Genomic DNA, 23420 nt, shown 5'->3' on the forward strand with positions numbered 1-23420 from the left:
GATGGGTATAGCCAAAGGCTTATTCTTGAAAGCACTGGCAAAATAGACCTTTGTTGGCCTCATCTAGGGAAGCAGGAGAAACACAAGAGAACAACATTTGAGGTAAGAAAAGTGACGTAACTAGACAGATGGAAATTACAAATGTAAGAGAACACAATGTTTGTAAACGTGTAAGGATGCAGTCAAAAAGCTTCCGGAAAGTGCTTGGTGACAAGTGGAAGCAGTCTACTAACAATGAGGCATCCTCTCCATTTAATTTGGGCACATTTGTCTCTTTTTTTTTTTTAATTTTTAAAATGTTTTTACTTATTTCTGAGAGAGAGAGACAGTGTGAGCAGGGGAGGGTCACAGACAGAGTAAGACACAGAATGTGAAACAGGCTGTGGGCACTGAGCTGTCAGCACAGAGCTTGACGTGGGGCTTGAACCCAGGAACCGTGAGATCATGACCTGAGCTGAAGTCAGACGCTTAACCGACTGAGCCCCAGGTGCCCCAGGGCACGTTCGTCTTAGGATCAAGGTCCCAGGTGTGGTCCTGGGCAGGTAGGCGAAGCACAGGGAAGGTGGTGACTACGGAATGGAGGCCAAGGACTGCGGACACTCGGGCCACGTGGAGACATTGCTCACGAACGATTAGACAGGCCTGGACACGCTCTTTAACGCTCCCGATGTATTGTCCAAACCCCATTCAACACCCCAGAGGTTCACATTCTTCATTAGCAAAGCAATTACAGACCAAACTCCTGAATCATTTGCAGCCAATTTTTATTCCAAACATGTACTTTTGTAAACCTGCATTTCCCTAACAGTGCAAGTGAATTAGAAGTGACTGCATAGACTTGAATACACTTTTAATGACTCTGTGAGGAGGAACATCCCTCCCACTAAAATTCCTCAATGGAAATGTACATGGATGCATCAGTCAAGTTCTGGAAGTGAAGTTAGCGTGGGTGTCTGCCATGCAATTAATCACTCTTAAAGCTTTTAAACTCACTCTGCCCGTCACACCGTGCATATTAGAAAAAAAAAAAAACTTAACAAAGTCTGAAATCTAGAACATTGTGCTATAAAGCATTGCACCATGTGGGAACTTTGTTCATTATTCCCCCAATGTGCTGAAAATCAGAAGACATTCTAGAAGGTTCACCTTGGCCCTCGTGGCTCTGTATCCTCCCTTCAGCCCCTCTTTGTTTCAGAAAATAACGACCACTGTGAACACCACTGCTCCCCACAGCGAACAACACACTGCTTAGACCTCTGCACACGGGAGCACCTCTGAAATGACCCTCACTGTCTGCCTTTTGTCTGCTAGAGGACCATTTCCCCGACATGACAACCCTTTGTGGTGCCTCTATATTTCCGGAAGTCTGGGTCAGGTGCATGTGGGTTTCACCAGATGCACATTTCACGTGTAGCCGGTGTGTAACTGCATTCCCCGGGCCGTAATGTCTTTTCCAAAAATAAAAGTAGCAGAATAGCCTTTAAAAAGCGACCCTGCCGGGGATTTAGCAGGTGGCACACAGCACACGTGTTGCGTGGGGCTCTACCATACTTGTGCACGGAGAACAGCCCTGGGTGTTCTTGGGGGGCCGGCCGGTTTGCTGTTTGTCCTTAACTCCCTTGCCGGTGGCCCACAGACTGTAGGCTGTGTGCGCCCTGGCGGAAGAGGACTGGTAGCGGCTTTTCTACAACAGCCACCGGACTTCAGAATTCTCCTGGTGATGCCGATGGAGCGAGAGCTGGCTGACGGCGATTCCGGCTGTGAGCCTGTCAGTCACCGTAGGGCCAGCGGACCCGCTCCCTCCTGGTGTCTCCTTATTCCTGAACCTCATGGCGTCTTCTTGGCAACGGGCCAAGGACTCCCTGTGCGGCTGCTCCCAACTCATGAGTCCCGTGTCAGCTGAGCCTGAGTCAATCATTCTTGAAAAGAGGGCATTATTTTCCTCAATTTTTACAAGGGTCCTTTATCATATTTAAAAAGTGTCTCAATCTTTCTGTCAGTTAAAACCATACTGAATACATGACTGAAAGCTGAAGCAGACTGAGCGAGTGCTATGTAAGAATGTCTGATAGGGTTCCACAGTGAAGCCAGAGAGGCAGGAAGGTTCGAAACTGAATGCACTGTGGACTTTCAAAAGAATATTCTGGAGAAGTTACACAGATGCCATTCGCCCTGTCTGCTTCCCCCGAGAGCCCACTGGGAGCTTCTGAGCTGGCGAAATGCCCAGCCTCGACAGGGCTCACAAAGGGCTGGTTCTTTGTGGCCATGCTCGCTGTCGCCCCACCTGCCCCTCGGCACCGCCAGGCGTGGAGAGGCACCAGCCTTCCCAGGCAGGCTCCCGGGGTGGCTGCCGTGCGTGCTCCTGGTGAGGCCAAGTACAATGGAAACAAAACAAAACTGCCTTACGAAGTCTTAGCGATCTCCTGAGCATACGACTACTCATGTGGGTCTAAAATTCAGAACCAGCCAGAGGCCGCCAGGTCCCGGCTCTGAGACCGTCCCCAGGAACAGGCTGAGTCACCCCTACGCTGTCACCAGTGCGTCCGCACCCCTTGCAAGGCAGCTGGTCCGGGACTATAGAGGCATGTGTTTGGCACCTAACAATCTTGAACGGCTTATTAAAAGCACAGCATGACACGAAGAGCAGGAGTCCATCGAGGGAGGGCTGCACGGGGGACGCTCTGGTCGCCTCTTGCAGGAAGGTCTGGTTCTGCAGGCGGAACGGGCTGCCGGGTTCCACGGGGAGCCCAGCGCTCAGCACAGCTCCTGACGCGCCGCCTAAGTGTCCTTTCAGTGAGTGACTAAGGCCCACTCAGAACTGCCTGGGTTACCTCGCCGCTGAACTCGGAGAACTGGATTCTCTGACTGCACTGCCCGGCAGTTGCCTCCGTGCCTCCGTCCCTCCGCTAGAAGCAACATCCCTGCCTTCATTCTGAGCTCAGCCTGGTTCACGCCACGGACCCTCTGGCTCTGTCATCTACCCCACAGCCACCAGGAAGGGACACAGGACACAGTCGCTGTCTTCCCGCAGCAGAGTCAGCTGCGTGCACCAGAAACGAAAAGACACTTCTGCCACACGCCAGGCGCACAGCTGTCCGGCACCCTCATGATTTGGCCCAAACGGTGGGTATCTTTCCAAGTATTAGCCACAGATGTGCGTAAAACAATGGATTCCTCTGAAGCTGAGTTCGTGTCTTTGCAACAATGTTCACAGACCCCCGCCCCCAACATTAGCTTCCAGTAAACAACGCCCTACAAGAAAGACCCTCGCCTTGTTCCCTGTTCCATTCCCATTGGATCCCATCTTTTATGCACCTGGGCCTTCAGTGGGCTGCACTAAGCCGCTCAGGACTCTTTCTCAGACCCTGTTCTCAGCCACGTGTTTTTTCCCTCAGTTACAGTGTTCGCTGTGGCCCAGGTGCTGTGCCGGGCACAATACACACATCATCTCACTGCCCTTTTAGACACTCACACTGCACTCGAAGCCGGGCAGCACAGCACGTCTGCTGATAAACACTGGGAACAGGGAGCCTGGAACTGAAGGCCACAACTCAGCATTCGCAGGCGCGGGGGGCGGGGCGGATGCCGGCCCTACGCCTGATCCCAGCGCATTCTTCTTCTCATCATCGCTGGAAGCCTCCCCGGGCCGGGGGTGCGTTTGCGGCTCTCCCGCAGAGGCCTCTGGGCTGTCGGAGCTGTTCTGCCGCAAGAACTGAGTGGGGAATTTACAGCTCTCCTGGGCGCAAGAATATGAGAGCTCAGCTCTGAGACATCACGTACCCTCCAGAGACCCTGCAGGATCAGGCTGAGGCTGCCTCCACTGACGGCCTCCGAAATGGCACCCTTGCCTGGCTTCCTCCCCTTCCCTGTTCTGCTTCCCTGGCACACTTACTGCTGCCTCCTAGGAGCGGAACCACCTTGTTTGTTGGACGCAAATCTTTGTATTGGAGTCTGCTTTGGGGACATTATCTTAAAAACTAAGGACAGGCTGGATGGCCACCTCTGGGAAGGAACCTGCTGTCGCCATTAGCTGGCACGGCAGGGGTGGAGGGGAAGTGGAGACTCTGAACTCAGATCACCGTGAGAGGCCACATCCCAACGTCCAGACACAAGTCTTTGCTTGGCGAGCACGGATTTAGTCCCTGTGTCCAGGTGTCCAGGTGTCCAGGTGAGACACCATGCTGAGGTTTACCAGATGACCCGACGGCCCTGCTCCAAGCTCCTGTCCATCACTCTGAGTGGAAGGAGGGGGTGAGGTCTGCTGTGTAGGTGACGCGGAGCAGACTCGTGCTGGGGTCATGCGTTTCCATCCAAATTCCTGTTGGAAATCTTCCAACGCAAGGTACGTATGAAAAACCACTCAGAGTTCTTCAGCTCGTTACTTGGAACTCGAGTCCGGACAACAAAGATGCACATTGCCTAAGGGGTCTCACCGCACCCCGGACACGCACGCAGCCTCCTGGGGGGTTCAGCACGCGAGGTTTCCTCGTATCTTTTATCGGCAAGTCTCTTTTAACAGCAAGTTCCAAAGTATGATCAGATATTTATCCTTTAAAAATTTGTATGAACGCACATGTATTTCCAAGGTTTCAGCCTAGATATCAGTGTTTGAGTGAATTATAGAACTATTTAATAGAAATAATAAAACATCGATACAAATATAAAGACATAATCAGTATAAAAGGCTTATGTTTATAAAAATACTTTTAGCTAACAGTTTTCCCCTGAGGGTTGACCATGCACGTCGCATCCATAAATACCGCTCAGCTCTGTGCTCGCTCTCCAAAGTTCGGGGTTCACCTTTCAGAAGAAACAGGTGGTGGCTCGAGTCAGGTGACCTGGCCAGGGCGCTGCCTCAGGGTGGCTCCTGGGCTTGACAAGATGGGGAAGAGGACAGCATCACTGGGGCCTCCGAAAAATCTGGAGAAGATTCTTTCTTCCAAATATGGAAGATACAAAGATCAAGGACGACAGGCGAATGACTGGGGCACGTGACTGCTGTGGCCGGTCACTGGCTTTTCTGGGCCCAGTCCCAACTGTCTTCGTTCTCTTTCCGGTTTTTCTCAGCCTCAATAATTTCTTTGTACCTTCGGCGAAAGAAGCCCATCTAAAAGGCAGAGAGAGGAGAAGCCTGGTTAGAATGCCAGAGAATCAGCCCTCAGTTCCAAGGCGGCCTGGGGGCGGGGAACAGGCATGCCCTGACCACAGCACAGGGCAGGGAAGGCTTGGAAAACCCCTCAGAATAGATGCATTTAGGAAAAACATTATTGCGGAGCCACTTTTCAAAATGCACGGACTTCCTGCAGGTTATCTTAGGATCGTTCCTTGTAAAGTGCTTTTGGTGAAGTGCTTCCGGAACCGTGTGCCGGGGAACACTGGTTACTGAGTTACTCAAAGGCATTTGGAAGTAAAATAGGTTTTGCAGACAAATGAGTTTGGGAGATGCTGCATTCTTTCTTCCTTAAAAAATTTTTTAAAAAATATTTATTTTTGAGACAGGGAGACAGAGCATGCATTGGAGAGGGGCAGAGAGAGAGGGAGACAGAATCTGAAGCAGGCTCCAGGCTCTGAGCTATCAGCAGAGCCTGACGTGGGGCTCGAACTCATGAACCTTGAGATCATGACCCGAGCGGAAGTCGGATGCTTAACTGATGGAGCCCCCCAGGCAGCCCCTTTGAGACATGTAATGTGCAGTAGAAAGTCAAGGGTCTAATAAACACTTAGTAGAGGATCCAAGAAACTCATGGACTTGATGCTTCCTGAGCTCATTTGGCTTCTGATAAACCTATCACTATCCTAGGAGACATCAGCCATCGAGGGTCACTGATAAATACTGCTCTCACATAACAGACTTTTAAAACCGTCTGTCGGTCTGCATTCTATCTTGCTGTTCTTCTAGATCTTTCTCTGAAACCTATCAAACATGCAGTACCTGCACCAGAGCCGGCAGCGCGACCTCCCCTAATGCCGGGGCCTCGCCAGGTCCAGGACGTCAGTTCCTTCTGGCTTAGTTCTGGAAGGACCCTCCCCTCTGACGTCTTACAGCTTTCCACGTCCGGGAAGACGAGTGCCTAGGTTTTGTCACACAGGCATTGCAGACACCACCGCCAGGCGTGTAGCGGTTTCTGTAGCCCAGAGCTGACCTTCCCCCACGCGCGGACACGCCGGGCATGTGTTGTCCTCTGGTCACCAGCGCTCATGGCCACGGTTTCTGACACCAGACGTCCCCCCGCCTCTGCCCTTACACACGGCCCGCTAGAGTGGGGCGCTCTGGATCCCTGTGGTGGCTGGGCCGCCCTCAGGTGCACGACCTACCACAGTCTCCCCAGGGGAACCTTCCCGAAGCGGTAGCAGCCTTACCACATCTTCATGGCATCTTTCTCTTTCCCTCTCTCGTGTCCCTGCTCTGATCAGGGCTTCCTGAGATCACCTTGCAAACTGAACAACCGTTTCAATTCCGGGAACGGAGGAATTCCAACGGCCACACACGTTCAGCCTGCGGTCGGCGAGTCTGCGGTCCGACAGGTGCGTGGTTCCGCCGTCCTGAGCTTGTGACTCCCGCGGCCATGTGTGAAAGCGCTCACGGCCATCAACTGTGCCGCCAGGACTGAATCCGACGCCTGCGCCGAGGGACCCTTCAGGCGAGCCCCGCTCTCCCGGGCACAGCCGCTCCTCTGCTTTCTGTGCCTTCGTCCTCAGAGTCCTTCCCTTGAGCTGAGACTCTGCGCTCACCCTTCCCCGGAGTCGGAATTCCTTCCCCCGGAGAAGGGGCTGACTGGCCTCGCTGGACGTGAGGATGGTCAAGCGAGCCGCCGGGACACCTCTCCAGACGGCCAGGGGATGACACGGCGAGCGGTCAGTGGCGCAGGCTGGAGGACTGGGAAGACTCAGAACAACTGCCGAGGGTGTAGGGCTCTGTTGTCAATCCCCACGGCCGGTTTGGGGACAGACACTGAGCTCCCAGCGTTTTCAGCCCTGGAAGTTTCTTCTCAGCATAAGACGACACCTGCCAGGACCCCAGGCTCTGACACCTCCCTGCCACACACGCTTTCCTCTCCTTAAATCTCTATCAGCTTCTCCCCTCTGCAAGGAATGTGGAATCGGGGCTTGGCCTGGATGTTCTGGAAAAAGGCCGTTGTCAAGGCCCTCAAAGCACGCCTACAGAAGGTCAGAAGAGCAACCCAAGACTTACTGGAAATGTCCAGGAAGTTCCTGCTTGAAATGCCATCAAGATAACAATGTGGTTGACTGGGCAAACATCTCCTGAGCACCTCGTGCTAAGGAGAACATAATCACGAGAGTGAGGCTGGACGCAGCAGGACATACGGTTCCTTAGCACGGAACTCTGCCTGCTGACCATGTAACGTTTCCCCCAGGTCACTCACTTTCAGTTCCAGAGAAGCAACTCGTCTCTAACCAGGCAGAGTTCCAACAGCTCCCTTGTTATCTTTCGCATGTGTCTCAAGTCTGAGGACTCCTTGGAGGTAGGATTTGTGCCTTTTGTCCCCGGAGCTGAGCTTATCATCTGAACTTGGCAGCCGTCATCTGACTGACTCCATGTAGTTCCCATCACGGGGTGGGGGCTGGCTCCCAACCCCGGAATCTGCACTGTGGACGCAGTGGAGGTGATGCCGTGGCGGGTCCCCACGTGGGCCTCCCACTTTCCCTTGCTCTCTGGGATGCCGCCCAGCCTCCCTGAGTTTGGTCCAGATGACAATGCGCTTGGTGGAGGCCCCGGAGGCCAGCCCGCCCCCAGCTGCCTGCAAGTGCAGACAGGAGCTCACCTGACCAGAGGACCCCCTGCTAAGCTCAGCCCGACCCAGACTCTTGTGAGCCTGAGAGAGGCTTGCTGCTTTTGAGCCATTAAACGTTGGGATGGTTTGTTACGCAGCATGAGTTAACTGACACAGCACTCCGCACTTTGTCTGGCTTACTGAATGACTCCACACTCGCAGGAAGAGAGGCAGGGGCAGCTGGTAGGGTCTAGATTGAAGGTGCATCACTGTGCCTTGTCCTGCTGAACAGACTTTTCTCGGTCATCGCCAAGCAGGACAAAAGCCGGCTTGCTTTCTCGTAGCTGTGCTAGCGTCAGGATTTGAAATAGAGCGTGCAAGCAATCTAGCAAGGGTTTGGAGCATCTGGTGCACTGTCACACACAGTTCTCGTGTGCTCCCGTTTGCCTGCCACACCTGTAACCAGTGAGGTGAAGGTGCCGCCGTGTCCTGCAAAGCTTCCGGAAGCAAGCTCTTTTCTCTCAAGCAGAGTGGTCAGCTTTAGTCCTAAGAATCACTCCCACCCCTGGAATGACTGTAATGCTGTGCTCAGAAGCAGCCTTGCAAACTCTATGCCCTGTTCCAACCCACAGGGTCTCCAGAGCCCCGTGCCCGACATGCCCTGTGTATAGTCTCTCTGATGGAAGGCTGGAGCCGCCACTCGTGTTTGCCCTTCTTCTATGCAGCCCAAACGCCATTGCTTAAAATACAGTCCACTCTCATGGCTAGGGAACTGGGTACGGCGGTGCAGGCTGTGGACTGTATAAAGGGGGCGGTGCCCTCACATCATGGGTATCTTGGACATGTAAATTCATTACAATGATTTCCCAGCAGATGGCAGTAGAGTGTCTTTTCTCTCCCCTCCCCCTCAACAAAATTGCAGGGTTTCTGAATTTTCTGAAGGACAGAGTCAAGTTTCTGGATGAAGTCTGCACAAAGGTGACGGCCTGTCAAAGTAATATTGTTTCTTACACGATCAAGCTAATTCCGTTTCAGAAAAAGGGACTATCACCTTTGGGCTTCTGGGCAGAGCCTCATTTTGGCTTTTGATATAGACCCCAAAGCCCAGGCTCTGAGCAGTGACCCCAGGACACCTGTGTCACAGCAGGCCTGCCCGGTGCCCCAGGGACTCCTCAGAAGAGGTGCGCAGGAGGCACGTGGCAAAGGGAGCCCGGAGTCCTGACGGCTGTGGACGCTCCACTCCCTGCGTCCCTGGCCGCGGCTGAGGTCCTTTTCTGGCTCTGCCTCAGAGCCCCACGGCCTCCTCACACCTCCGCTGGGCTCAGTGGCCGCCATCCGTGCTGGTCTCCAAAGCAAACTGGGGGCTGCAGGCCTTAGGGCACACGGCTGTACAACCCCGGGGCTCACCCAGGAGGCCCGAGGCACAGAGGCCTGGTCTGGGGGCGGTTGTTTTCGAGGAGTTTTTGGAGGTTTGGGGACAACTACATTTTCCATTTTTATGTCAAGTACGGATAAACATAAAGATTATAAAAGTTGTAGGACGAAGGTAAGTTGCGGCGTGAAGACTCTGGCCTCCTCGCCCTGCTCTGGCGCTGTCGGTCCTCACGGCGCTGTGGGGGGGGGGGGGGGGCCGCCTACGAAGTGCTGGGCAAAGGTGTTTTGGGTGCCGGCGGGGGGCGATTCGTGGTTCCAGAGCCCACCATCGATTCCCGGCTGGCGGGGTCAGCGTTGTCCTGCGCTTTTTTCTGGAACCTTCCAGGGCTTGCCTTGCCGCTTGAAGGGCAAAAGGCTGCGTTTACGGCAGTTCTGTCTGTAGTGCTGGAGGCGCTGGTGGAAACCCCCGGGGGGCGGGGGGGGGGGGGACGCAGGCCACGTTCGCGCGGCTGCGGGCAGCGTGCTTTCTGTGGCGCCGTCCCGGCTGGCGGCCGCAGCCCGAGAGCCTCTCCCGGGGCCCCGGACAGACTTCCACCTTTTCCGGATGCACCTTCTGTCAGGAAGCCACGAGAAAACAGCGGAATAGCCCCCGCTGGGGAGGTGCTGTGGGGCGCTCGAGGCCTAGGAAGACAGAAGGCCTGACCAAGTCCTGGGTCTTCACCAGCCCCTTCTGGGGTGCGAGCGGGGCCCCGGCCCTGGGCTCCTGCGAGGGCCCCACCCCCCTTCCCGGCCCTTGGGTGGCGTCCCGGCAGCCGCTCCAGGGCCTCGGCCACACGCCTTCTTTGGACTAACTCGGGCCTCATGTTTACGGTCGCTCCAGTTACGGACTGTTTACACAGCACGTCTCTGCCTGGAGACGACGACAGGGCAACACCAGCCCGATGTTTGCTGCCGCGTAAATAAGTCCCCGGAGCGTCCCTGGCGCGCGGTGCTGACGCAGCGTGACGGGGCTGGTGGCCGCGCGTGTTCGCACACGTGCGCGTGTACCTGCCGCTCCGCCTCTGAGGCGCGGCAGCGATGGTTCTCACAGCGCGGGGGGCCGCCAAACCCCGCACCTCCTCCGAGCCGTTTCACAGATTTCGTTTTCGAAGTGTTTCTGCTCGAGGCCGGAAGTAGTGGTCTCAGATGAAAGCCACGGACTCAGGGCAGCGGGAGAGGGCGGCCCCGGGAGCAGGCCCGGCCGTCTCGGGAAGGGACTGGCCACGGGCCGCGCGTCCCTCCGGTCCTGGTGGCCTCGCTTCGCAAAGGGGAGGGAGGGAGAGGTTCCCTGAACGGGAGGGGGCGGCCGTGCTTCCCTCCACCGAGGGGTGGCCTGGCGTCGTGGCCAACGGCCCAGGAGGGCGAGGGGCAGAGGGAAGGGGGCGGAGGCGGCTCTTTCCCCGAAAGGAACAGTCTCCCGGGGTCTTCGCTCTCCTGCCACTTGCCTCGGGGGCTGGCGACCCGAGCTGACGTCCCGTCCCCTCACCGCGCTGTCCCCGCAGCAGCCACGCCTTCCGCCAACGGCGCGTGCGAGGGTCTCGCACGAGGCCGGGCAGGAGCTGAAGGAAGGAGGGGGCTCGTTTGGATTTTTCTCCCTTAAGAGAGTCTCGTCTTTCAAAGTCTTCTTCCTGCGCGGCTCCGGCCCCCGGGGTCCTCACAGTTTAAATCATGGCCCCCGGTGTGTGCTAAGGCCCCAGCCTCGGGGAAAGCGGGTTAGGACCCGGTTCAGTACCTGACGAAGGGTCTGGTTAGCTCCGAGCCCTGGCTGTGGGGCTGGGGCTGGAGCCGGGCCTGCAGGGGTGCGGGGGGCGGGTCTGCGTCCCGCCGCGACCAGGCTTCTTGGCACCTGGGAGGCGGTCCCTTCAGATAAACACTGAGGGGCAGTGGCGTCGGCACCAGGAGGCCCTGCGGCGGCGCAGCTCCGTGGCCCCTGCTCCGGCTGCGAGGCCTGGTTCCGCCGCCACCCCTGGTGGCTCGGCCGCACCCCCCGGGGGTCTCCCCGACTAAGGCTGGTGCCCGCTGTCCTGCCCAGAGCCTGCGGCCGTCTCTCGACGTGAGGGCGAGGAGCCGCCGGCCTGTGCGGCGCCACCACGCATGCGCGTGCGGGGCTTTCGGGGACGGCCCTGTCACCTCGGCTCGAGGCGGCGGCCGCAACCGTAGCGAGCGACGGCGGAGCCACGCGAGAGGGAACCTGGAGAGCCGCGGCCCCGCGGGGCAGAGAGAGGCCCCGGTGAGGCTCGCGCCGCGCAGCAGCGGCAACGGGGGACTTCCGGCGGCTTCCCCTTGACAGGACGGCGGGGAATCTGTACGAACGCTCAGCCCGGACCGGCGGCCTCCGTGGAAGCTACGCATTAGGCCGGGTTTTAGTCCAGCTGATCGACAGACTTCCAGGCACTGGATTGTCAGTGTGATACTGGCTCTCAACTCACTGCGTGAGGCGTCGTTCTGAGGCTGCAGACACAGAAATTGCGGTTGACAGGAGGTCTGGGGGTGAAGTTTTAGGAAGATGTAGGTCATTGAAATAACCCTACGTTTTGTTTGCCATTTTCAACCTCCTATAAAGTCATCATATTTAGTCAGCTGTTTAAGAAAGAAGATATTGGGGCACCCCGGTGACTCAGTCAGCTGAGTATCTGATTCTTGATTTCGGTTCAGGTCGTGATCTCAGGGTTATGGGATCGAGCCCTGTGTTGGGGCTTAAGATTCTCTCTGTCTCCCTCTGTCCCCCCCCCCCCCAACTCATTTCTTTTTTTCTAAAAGAAAAAAAAAGAAAGAAGATATTTTTCTTACAGGCCCTCTGCCAGCCTCCTTCCTGCATTGCAGCTTTGCCTGAAGAGATTACCCATGCTGAGTGCCGAGCGTATTCATGAATATTGCACCAAGATTTACTTTTATTCCCTTTTCTGCAAAGGAGCCCAATCATGGTTTCACCGATGACCATATGGAGAGAGGCGAGGTTTCATCTACTTTAAAACAGTCGCGAAGAAAAGATGGAGCATTTGCCCGTATTTCTGAACATCGTGAATGCGGCAGATGAAAGGCGGCCACGGACTCTTCGTTGCTCCCCCTTTAAGACGTGGGGTCTATTTCCCCTTCCTTGTAAGAAGTCAGGCCCCACCCTGGGGCCTGGGAAGGTTCTAAGTCTACATGGAGAGAGAGAGGGGCTCAGCTGAGTCCCGCCCCTGCCCCCGGCCATCCTCACCAAGGTGCCAGGAGTGTGAGCGGAGCTGTCTAGGACGCAGACCAGTCTGGCCACCAGGGACATGCCACTGAGTGACCCCACTCAGTGTCACAGGGAGCAGAGGCATCACCCAGGCAAACCCTTCCCGGATCCCTGACCCACACGTCTGTAAGATGTAACGCGGGTAGGCTGGCGAGGTGACGGGTGTGCGTCTGTCGGCCTTGCCCCTGCCTGGTGAGGGGCTGGGGAGTGACTTGCGCCCGGTCTAGTGCCGTGTAGGCACCTTGCACTCAGAATGCCTCACGCCAAGCTGCTGCTCTTTCGCGGTGCATTCACATCCCACCCTCCTTCCTCTGGCTAAGCGGAACCATCCGTGTCTAATGAAAACAGCGAGGGACTGTATTCCTCCCTGACCTCCGGGTCCAGCTGGCCACCAAGTCCTGCTCTACTGTGCTCCCCTGCTCTGCCTGACACCCCCCTTCCCCTGGTTGGCGGGTGCTGTCAGAGTCGAGGTCGACCGTCTCACTCGCCCGTGACCCACCTCTCACGCTGCTGGCGCTCTCACCTCCTTTGCCTTCTGTAGGGGACATCCATCTGCTCTTCCCTGCCTGGAGCACTCAACCCGATTCCAAGGTCAGGCCTGGACGACACCTCACTTGTGAAACATCCCCTGACTTTTCTCGGGTGCTTCTGTGTGTTCAGCTCAGTGCTAAGCGTTCTGCCTGTGTCCTCTCCATGCCTCAGGTTAGAGGCTGTGGTCTCCGTTCCACTGAGGAGAAGACTGAGGGTCCCAAAGGGTGACCCTCCCCAGCCACACAGCCGGCAAGCATGACAGCCAGGGTCTTGGAGCGCAGCTGTGGGTCGGCAAAGTCCTGCTCTCACCTCTCACACGGTGCTCGGTGGCCTTTCCATCCCCCCCAGGGTAAGGGACTAACGGTACCTTCTTCTCAGTTTCCAGAGAAGTTTGCACACGCTCGTCACCCTCTGTTACCTGTATGGGGTCTGTGTGCTGGAAGGTGAAGTGTTCCAGGGCAGGGAGGGGTCACGGTCCCCGTTGTACCCAGGTACCTACTGGTATTTGGGTCACAGCAAATGTTCAACAAATGTGAGCTGAAATGAAATATCGCTCTGGGAAGTGGTTTTCCACTTGGGTGTCATTTGACTGCTTCCTTACAGGTGTTCTAGACCCTTCTCTGCCACCTCATTAGTAATGGCAAGACCTGGTCTGTGGTAATGCCACCACCTGAGTGCCGGCACTCTGCCCTCCCTCCCCGTCCACAGTACAGGGTGGTGGCTGCCTTCTCAGGTCCTGGAACTTCGGATCACACACAGCTGGTGACCTCCGGGTCCCGCTACCCAGGGCAGCCACCTCCTGCTACCTCTTTCTTTAAATAAACACAGCAGAAGCAAAGCTAAGCAGATGGCTGGTGGGGGAAGGCAAGAGTGTGTACACAGAGATGGGGCACAGCCCTGACTGGCGGAGTCAAGGCGGTGGCCAGAGGGAGGGCATTCCCATCATGAGCAGGAATGGGGCCTGGCCACCTGGCCACCATACTCCCCACTCGCTGTCCCTGGTTTGTCTCACATACTCAGCCTTGGATGTGAGAGCCCAAAGGCAGAAGCAGAAACATACACACACACACACACACACACACACACACACACACACATACACACACACCCCGCAACCAAAGCTCTTACAGTCTTCGCGGATCCCAAACACGGATCTGGCTTTGTTCTCTGCCTGCAGAGCAGAGGCCGCCCTGGCAGGAAGGAGTTGGAGGAAAGAAGGGGAAGCTGAGAACCTATCTGGCCACACAGATTAAACAAACAACACATTGGCAGATTTTTTTTTTTAAAGGTAATATCCACTCCTGGCAAATATATAGGAAAATGGACACTTTTGATAATAGCGCTTGTGGGAGGGGGAATGGGTATAATCTTTCTAGAGGCAATTTGCAGGATGTAATAAAAGGCTTAAAGTAGGCATTTCCTCTGAGTCGGTAATTCCATTTCTAGGGTTTCATCTTAAGTACATAATGAAGGATTTGTGCAAATATTTGGCTCTAAGGATATTCACCATGGCACCGTTTCAAGGGGGTATGAAGCCAGGAGCCACCCAGATTCCGGCACTGGGGGACAGGACGGGCGCCTGCTGGCACTGCGGCCTCATGGCCATCCTGGTAGTAGTTTTAACAACATGGGAAGATGGTCACAGTACTGTGCCTGGGGGGTGGGGGGAAGGCTGAAAATGAGTACATGGAATGTCCGAGAAGCACGGGGGCATAAGTTAAACTTCAAGGAATGTGCTCCATATATTTTTCTTTAGACCTCCGGAGCGTTTCCAGGTGACACAGCTCTACATTTAAAGCAATCGGCCCGACTGTCACCCTGAAGAATGTGTAGTGAAAAGTTTCCTGTTTCTAGACTTCTTGGATAGGAGTACGTCGATCATGCTTTTTTTTTCCCAGATGACTAATGAACCCCTGGTTTTAACTTTAGAGGTACTGCCCCTCCGGGCACGTCGTGTGGATGACTGGGAAGGTCAACATCGTACTCGACAGTAAGTGCGAGCTGTGGGAATGCCTGGGCTACATCACTGCACGGAGAGGAAGGTCCAGAAGAGACGATACTGAGTTACTCTGAGATGCGGACTCCTGGGTGTTCTATACTTTTTTCCTTATTGTTACAGTGCCTGACCGATAGACACAAATTATTTTGTAATCCCAAAGAAACTCATTATTTGAACGGAAAGCACCCGTTTCCACCTGCATCTGACACCCTAGAACAACAAAGGCAGAGCTTTGGTGGCAACGAGCCCCAGCTTCGGGCTCTGGTGCTACCGAGGGGCCGGATCCACTCACCCGGAGCGTGACGGCCACGGAGGACACACCTTCCCCAGACGAGGGTGCTGAGGCTGTTACTGACGAGGATAGAGGCTCTGAAGCGCGGGGACTCCAGAGCTCTGAGAGTGTGAGGCAAAGAAACCACCCCAGACTTGGGGCGAGGACACCCCTTTCTCCTTGGGGAGGTGACAAGAGGCAAGGAGGAGGGGCAGGCGTCCCTGGCACAGGAAGCAGGCCAAGTTTACCCCCTGGCTCCCCTCCCACCAGGGGCTGGGAGAGCGGACCTGGCAGCTCCCCAGGCAGAGCTCTGGACGGCAGCTCATCTGAGTGACCCGAGTCTTCAGGGCCTAAATCCCCCTCGTATTCCACATGGGAAAAGAACAAAGAACTGCTCAGCGGTTCCTTGGCTTATTTCTTCAAGCAAATGGTGAGCCACCCGGGTCCCCGCTGTTCCTCCCGGGCTTCACTGTGGAGTCCAGCTCCCACCTTCCCATTAGGACCGTGAGAAGGTGAGAACCGAGCGGGGCTCAGGTGTCTGCTCCTGGCTATGAATGGCCTCAAGTGGCACCAAGAGTCCATCCGAGCCTGAGGGGGCACTGACCTCGCTCCACTGGACCCCCACCATGAAGGATGTCCCAAAAGGCAGCTTCTTTCTAGAGGCTCCTTGTGAGGCAGGAGGGCTGGTCACCCGGGGTGGGGATTCCATGGGCCCCGCAGTCACCAGACTCACCTTCCAGAGCAGGACAGCCAGCAGCAGGAAGATGAGGATTCCCACCAGCAAACTTATGGCAATGATCCACCCCACAACATAGCCACGCGGCTCCAGGTTGTGCAAGGCTTCGAAGACCACCTAGGAGGCAAAGCAAAAGGGGATGATTGTGCCCGTAGCAGGACAGAGCCCCCCCTGGGCCTGACCCCTGGAGCGAACCTCCCATGGAGGAGTCCAGACGGTTGTTACCGAAGACTAGACTCTGTCCAGCTCTCCCCCGGTCACAGACCGGTGGAGTTTTCAGCAGGGTTGGAAAAGGCAGTTGAAATCCAAGCCCCGGGTCTTGAAAGGGTTGCAACAACAAGTCTGACTTAAATATCACGAAGTGAACATAGTGCGGCGAAAGCCTTAAAAGGCGCACTCTTCTCGATTAGGGCAACAGAAGACCCCCTTGTATTACGGTTTTGCGGGGAAGGGCGTGGGCGTGCCTCTGCGTAAGTCAGGACTTCTTTCTGAGCGTTCAGCTCAGCGTGTAGCTCAGTGCAAGCACTGGATCAGTGCCAGCTTCCTGACAGACTGTCGCTGCGCAGGGGCTGGGACACCATCTGTCCCCGGCCTCAGGGCCGGGCCTGGCGGACCGCATACCCTTGCTGTTCCTGAAGCACTGGGCTCTGGTCTTCAGTGGGAACTGTGCGCAGTCCCAGCCCATGCACAGTCCCGGCCCGTGCCTCGGTGAGGCAGGTTTCCCCAAGCTTCATGGAAACTCAGAGGTGTGCCTGAACGGCCTTGAGCCTGCCAGAGCCCACTGTGTGCTCCTCTTCCTCACTCCCCGTCTATCGGCATTGCAGAGGTAGTCTGAAATGCAGTGTGTGCATTCACACTGCAGAAACTGGTAGACAAGTCAGGGCCCCCCACCCTCCTGCCGGAGAACTGACTGTGTAACATGTGTTAACTCAACACTAATTGTACCCTTTGGCTACGCTTTAGCGCCACTGGTCATGGTGCGGTTTGGTTTTGTAGAATTCAAAGCATCCGCTGTGCCCTTGCTGCATAGGAGCCTTCCCCTAACATCCACCGCCCACGCAAGCTCGCTGCAAAAGAGATGAAAATCTCCGCTCTGGGCAGCCACTGTTTCTCTTGGGCGCCCAGCTGGCCCATCCCCTGGTCTGCGTCCAAGCTGGGCCATCCGCTCCTTGGAGAAGGCCTGTCCAAACCTAGCCGGATGCTGAAGGCCAGCTGAGTCTCCACCTTGACCAGGAAGCTTCACGAATCATGGGAGCCCAGGGATTCTGCACTCAAGCTGCGTGGAGTGACTGGGCACCGCACTGCCTCACAGTGACCAGCACCGTTTACATCCCCTTTCCTGGCTCCCAGCTACCTCTTCCCAAATGCTCCCCCGTGTCAGGCCCCGTGTCAGGCCCCGTGTTTCTCTTGTAATCTGCCGTCTGCTTTACACAACCACCCGATGAGGGATTCAATACCCGTTTTACAGAGGGGGACCAGGGAAGCCCAGAGAGGACAAGCCTTTTCCTCTGGGCCATATGGCTTGAGTACAGAGTCTGGATTTGAACTCAGGTCCAGCCAACCCCAAACCCCCAAACCTGAGCCTGCAACGCCACACCGCCGAGTGCCTAGCTGATGGTGCTCTTCTTAGACTACCTGCTAGTTAAACAGGTCATTTGTTGACTGTGCCCTGGTGATAAGAGCCAAGGTGAGCATCTCCATCTCACAGGGTCCCTTCCCACGGCTGGAGTGGGGGGGAGGGGTGTGTGCCAGGGGGAGGGGCTGGATGGCCCTTCATGAGGCCGACGAGCTGCCACAGTTGCCCTTGTAGACCCTGAATCCAGAACATTATCTCAGAGAAAATCGGGCAGAGACCATCCCTTCCTACATGGAGGCAAATGAAAGAAAACTGCCTACACAGAGTAGTCATCGTGGGAATGGAAAGGAGGCCTCTCTGCTGTATATACTCACTGGCTATGTGACCTGGGCCAAGGCACTTGACCTCTCTGAGCCCCATTTCTCTCATCTGCAAAACGGGGAAAGGAGCTCCCCTGCAGCGCATTCAAGGGGCTAATACACACCGAGCCCAAGCACAGCGCCTGGCAGAACCCAACTCTGACAAGTGGAAGTTGATGTTCCCATCATTACCCTCAGGGAGACATCTTTGAGGTTGTGCATGGTTGGCTACTTTTCAATTTTTAAAAACTATTTCCTGATGTCTAATATCCGTAGAGAGAAGTGAATACAACCCAAGGACACGGCTCGCTGAAGCCTTATCCAGTGCCTGCTAAACGCACACGTGCCACCAGCACCCAGAATAAGACACGGAACGTGACCAGAGCCCCCGAAGTCGCCTTTGCGCTCCTTTCCCGCCAACACCCCCAGAAAGGTCACGGCGGCCCCGACTGCCGCGGCCCTGGGGAGCTGCGCCTGCTCCTGTCCTCAGCGCACCCGCAAGGCACAGCCTGAGCTCCCGCGTCTGGCTCTTCCTCTCAACGCTGTGCATGGGGGCCTCCTCCAGGCTGTAACATGTTTGTCCTCACTGCCAGCAACACTGCCCCGTGTGGACACACTGCCCCCCGGTGCCCACCCCGGCTCTGTAGGGGCTGTCACAAAGCGTGGTTTTCAGCCGCTGAGCTCTCCTGGAAGGGTGGGAGGTAGTGGGACCGAAACGGGCTCTGAAGTCTGTCATCACACGCCCGTTTTGAATCTGGCTCAGACTGGAGAGTCACGTCTGTAAAGGCAGATTCATGCCTTTGGGTTCGTGCCCCTAAAAAGCTGTGCATTGAGTCAGCCCCACATTCAGAACCTCTCGTGGCATCCTGCACCGATGCGCCCTGCGGCACCAGGGCTGACGGGTGCGACCTTCGACAGCCGGGATGCCGCCCTCCGCTCCCCCCCTGTGAACAGGGGACTGCGAGGGAAAATCAGTGTTGTGAAAATTCCCAGCGCGTGGTCCTGGGACACAAGTCTGCAGAACCTTCTCGCGGACAGAGAGTCGCTGAGACAGGCTGGGAGCTCGGTGTGGGACAGCTGCGGTCGAGCCCCCTGGATAACCCGGTGGCTTCTCAGGGACACTGCCTGCCCCTCCGCGTCAGAAATCTACGTCCTGGCAAAGCCGCGCTGGAGGTCTGGTTTTGTGGATACAGACACAGTTAAGAGTATCCACAGCAGTTTAGTCTAGCAAATTCCACAAGAATGCCCTGTCACTTTGCTGGAATGTGTGTTTAATCCCTTCTTATTTTTAGTGATGCCATCCGTCTTGGATATGTGGCTTGTGCTTTGGCAGGGCTCGTATTCATGTGTCATGATTCTAACAAGCTCATCTAGGGGACAAAATCGGAGCGTCCTGCAGCTTTAAGAAGTCACATCTCAGATAAAACCCCAAATAAAGGCAGGACTACAGTGGGGAGTCAGACCGTGGGGACTTGTCTTCACCGCCAAAGGGCTGGAGATCTGGCCAGGCCCCTGGACCTCTCTATGTCTCTTCTGTGTTCTCTTGTTCCCATCCCCAGTCACTATTCCAGGTCCAGCACCCTTTCAGGGCCCAGGGAGGCCATTAGGAGTTGTCTCTTTTTTTCAAAAAAGGATTTATTTCATTTTTGAGAGAGAAGGATAGAAGGTGAGCAGGGGAGGTGCAGAGAGAGAGGGAGGCACAGAATCTGAAGCATCTCCAGGCTCTGAGCTGCCAGCACAGAGCCCGACGCGGGGGTAGAACCCACAAAGGGTGAGATCATGATCTGAGCCAAAGTTGGATGCTCAACCAATTGAGCCACCCAGGCGCCCAGGAGTGGTCTTATTAAAATGCAGTTCTTATGTTGCTTCTCTGCTTACACTATTGGTGGCTTCCCTTTACACTGAATACATAACCCAGGGTCCCAGGCTCTCTACAGTCTGATCTCCTTCCTACCTTGCCAGCCCCTTACCAGGCTGTCACTCACGCCCTCGCTGGTTTGCATCATCTCACCAGCCAGACCTGTGCTCTCTAGCCACTGCAGGCTGCTCTGGCCGCCTGGAAGGCCCTTCCATTCCTGTCCATTTGACAAACTCCAATACTGCTCATCTTAACAATGTTCAGGGGCGCCCCAGGGGCTCACCTGGTTAAGCTTCTGACTTGCTCATGATCTCACGGTTCATGGTTGCAGCCCTGTTTTGGGCTCCACGCTGACAATGCAGAGCCTCTTTGGGATTCTCTCTCTCTCTCTCTCTCTGTCTCGCCCCCCCCCCCCACTCACATACACGTATGATCTCTCTCTCCTTGGTGATGCCAATGCCATTGGTCCGTACTTTGAGTAGAAAGGGTCTAGAGAATATTCCAGTCTACCATTGGAAGGACATACGAGCATCTTTTTGCCTAATTTCCAAGTTTTAAATACTTTTGACACATGACAACATCATGGGAAAAATGATAAATGTTATAACATTAAGTGAAAAAAATCAGGATATCAATTTAATATCTAGAAGATGTCAGCTTTGTGGAAAAATGGTAGGAGGTTTTAAAAGTACATAGGTGCTTTTTGAGATTATGGGTATTTCTCCTTTTTTCTACCCTTTGCTCATAAAATTTCTTTTTAAGTGAGCATTATAAAGCCAAGTTAAAAAAAAAAAAATGGAAAGAGAGAGACTCTGCTCCTACATCTCCTGTTCAAAGAAGGCTGACTTTTTGGCAGAATTAGTCATTCTTTGAGCTTTTGGAAACATAGCCATTTTCAACCTCTTCTAGCAGAGAAGACGGTGTGGTATCCCAATGGGCAAGACGGAAAAACATGGCGGTCCTCTGGTTGTGTAGAAGGTAGGCAGCCAGAGCCCCGCCCACTCAGCACCCCTTCCTAAGCCACCCCCCCAGCCCCAGCAGGCCCTGAACCAGCTCAAGGGAACCCCATGGCTCCACGGTGCTTAGTTTTAAAACCTTAGTGGGCAGTCCTGGCTCTTAGTCATTATCGCTCCGTAAGGTAATGACGCACTGTCCGTTGGTGCACCCCAGCACCCTGTGAATTCTTACAGAACAAGGTTTCAAACTCATGTTCCCCAGTCCCCTAAACCTGGATCGTGATTCACTGTGTGAGTCATGAGGACACAAAATAATAAAATTCAATGTCGTCTCAGCTATAACAGTAGATGAAGCCTGGATATAATTCAGTCTAAGCAGGAGATGCTGGGATTTGGAGCTGGAGTCTCTGAGTGCGCCTCTCTTCTCCATGTCAAAAATATATCTGCAAATGTTATTTCTTTGCAGGGAGTTCTGGCCATCTATCCATCCATCTGCCCACCTACCCACACACCCATCTGTCCACCCCCTCGTCTGTCCATCCACCGCATCCATCTGTTTGTCTACGAAGCAAGTGCTACGTGCCGGGCACTGTAGGTTCCCTGATGAATCAAGCAGATAGTCCTTGGCCTCACGAAGCTTCTGGCTTTTAGAGAACACTGGCCAATTAGACACAAAGATGTGAAATTATAATTTTGGCTGGCGCCCCAAGGGAAAGGTTCATGGTTATAAAAGACTCTGAGATAGGCGTGAGGGAACAGCAGTCCAAAGAGAAGGAACAGCATATGCAAAACCCCTGTGGCCAGAGTAAGCGCGGCAGGGGTGAGACGGGGCCAGCAGACAACGCGGTTGGGGCAGAAAGAATGAACAAGATGCCAGAGGAAGATGCTCAAGATGAAGCTGGAGAAACAGGAAGGGCTGGAAGCTGGGTTAAGAATCCTATGTTTTGGGGCACCTGGGGGCTCAGTTGGTTGGGTGTCCAACTTCGGTTCAGGTCATGATCTCACGGTTCGTGGGTTCGAGCCCCACATTGGGCTCTGTGCTGACAGCTCAGAGCCTGGAGCTGCTTCAGTTCCTGTGTCTCCTCTGTCTGCCCCTCCCCAGCTCATGCTCTGCCTCTCTCTCAAAAATAAATATTTAAAAAAAATCATATGTTTTATCTTAAGAGAAATAGGAATCCGATGCAGGGTTTTGACCGGGGAGGGGTGTAGTTCACAGTTTGCCAGGAGCACTTAGCTGATAATGACGGTAGACTAGGAGGGAGACCACGGGTGGGGGTAACAAACAGCCCTGGTAGCGGGGTTATAGGGGCAGCGGTACAGGGAGATGCCGTGTTTCCAGTACGAAAGGAGGTGAGGAAGAGGGAGAAAGGTTGTGGACGCGGGGCATCTGGCGGTGGAGGTCGGGAGGCGGCGGGGTTGCGCTCTGCGCAGTGGAGGGCGGGGGGACGGCGCAGCCGTGGACGGGCGCCGGGGGCTTGTGTGCTGGGTGCTAAATGATAACAGTAAGACAAGGAGGGGCCTGCGGAGCCGTCTCCACAGAGGCTGTGAGGCGGACAGACATCGGGCTGGGGCAAGCAGGCCCAAGTGCTGGGCGCCGTGCCTGCTGCTTGCTGGAGAGTTCCATGCACCTGTGGCTGCTGAGCCGGGGTCACGTCAGGAGCCAGTGGGAGCCAGCTTCCAGGCCGAGGCAGCTGGCACACCAGAACCACAGCGCTGGAGTCTCTTCTGTGTTTCTGGAAACTTTTACGTCCCCACCACTGCAAGTAGGACTCGCGTCCCAGCTGGCAGTGCTTGGGTCTCTGCGACGCCCCAGGACGTGACCCCAGTGGGGTGCACCTGACCAGGCCGCTGCTGGACAGGGGTTTCCAGGGCTCAGGGGACGGTGCAGTCAGTGCTACCCAAAGGGAGGCTCAACCTCAGATCCAGGTCGGCTGAAGGTCAATGGCAACGGCACGATGCTCTCTGTAGTCAACCTCACACACATCGCACAGAGGAGGAATTCAAGTAACAGCAAAAGTGGAAAGGGAAGAACATCTGGGACAATGAAATGACATTTCCACCTGCTTGTGATTACATCTAACGGCCAGTGAGGGGGTGGTGGTGGGGCAATGTTCTCAGCAGAACATTCTTAAATGTTCTTAAGCCACTCTCAGAGCACAGCCTTTGGAAGGCACCTGGCTCAGGGGAGCAGGGAGCAGCGCAAACACATCAATGGACAGAAAAGAAACTGCGCATCTGGCCAGATGGTATCATACGTCTGTGCCGTGACAGACACGTCGCGCGTGCCCGTGGTGGCCTGGTGCCGGGGGCCGCCTGCTCTGCTCGCATTTGCAGAGGGACGAGCCGGGCGCACGAGCCCTTGGTTGTTACAAACGGGCCGTGTCTGCTGGGAACGGACTGGGTTCTGGACGCTGCGTTGGGAGGTTTTCTCTCTGCGACGGCCGCCCTTCAGGGGACAGTCAGCGCGCCTGCATCTGGTGAGGGGCCAGGCCACCCCGGGAAGAGCACCGGGATCAACAGACCCCGGTCTTGCGCATGACGTGCTACTCGGGCCACCAGAGTAATGGTCGCTCTTAGAGGAAGGGCCAGCTGCTTCCCGCCCAGGACCGTGATCCCTGCCGCCTGCTCAGCACGGTGCTCCCATCGCGCGGGCACGAGGCAACAGCCAGCGCTGGGCCAGGGGGCACGGGAGCTAGGAAGGCTCAGGGCTTGCCAATGGGCAGCCCGTCCCGGCTCCTCAGCTGACAGGCCGTGGCACCTCAGGT

The 23420-nt window shown here is 55.6% G+C and overlaps 1 protein-coding gene across 2 annotated transcripts in view; it reads right to left on the reverse strand.

The window, feature by feature from the left end:
- Positions 1–747: 747 nt before the first annotated feature.
- ITGA9 (integrin subunit alpha 9) overlaps positions 748–23420 on the reverse strand; it is a 326966-nt gene continuing 304293 nt past the window's right edge. For both annotated transcript variants that reach the window (XM_039237208.1, XM_039237206.1), the window contains 2 exons: positions 15904–16023; positions 748–5107 (listed from right to left, as the gene is read on the reverse strand). In XM_039237208.1, the coding sequence (XP_039093139.1) occupies positions 5009–5107; positions 15904–16023 (219 nt within the window). In that variant the 3' untranslated portion in view covers positions 748–5008. The remainder of the gene's footprint in view (positions 5108–15903; positions 16024–23420) is intronic.

Source organism: Hyaena hyaena, unplaced genomic scaffold (genome assembly GCF_003009895.1).
Source record: "Hyaena hyaena isolate Hyena2069 unplaced genomic scaffold, ASM300989v1 scaffold_121, whole genome shotgun sequence".
In the NCBI taxonomy this organism is placed as follows: domain Eukaryota; kingdom Metazoa; phylum Chordata; class Mammalia; order Carnivora; family Hyaenidae; genus Hyaena; species Hyaena hyaena.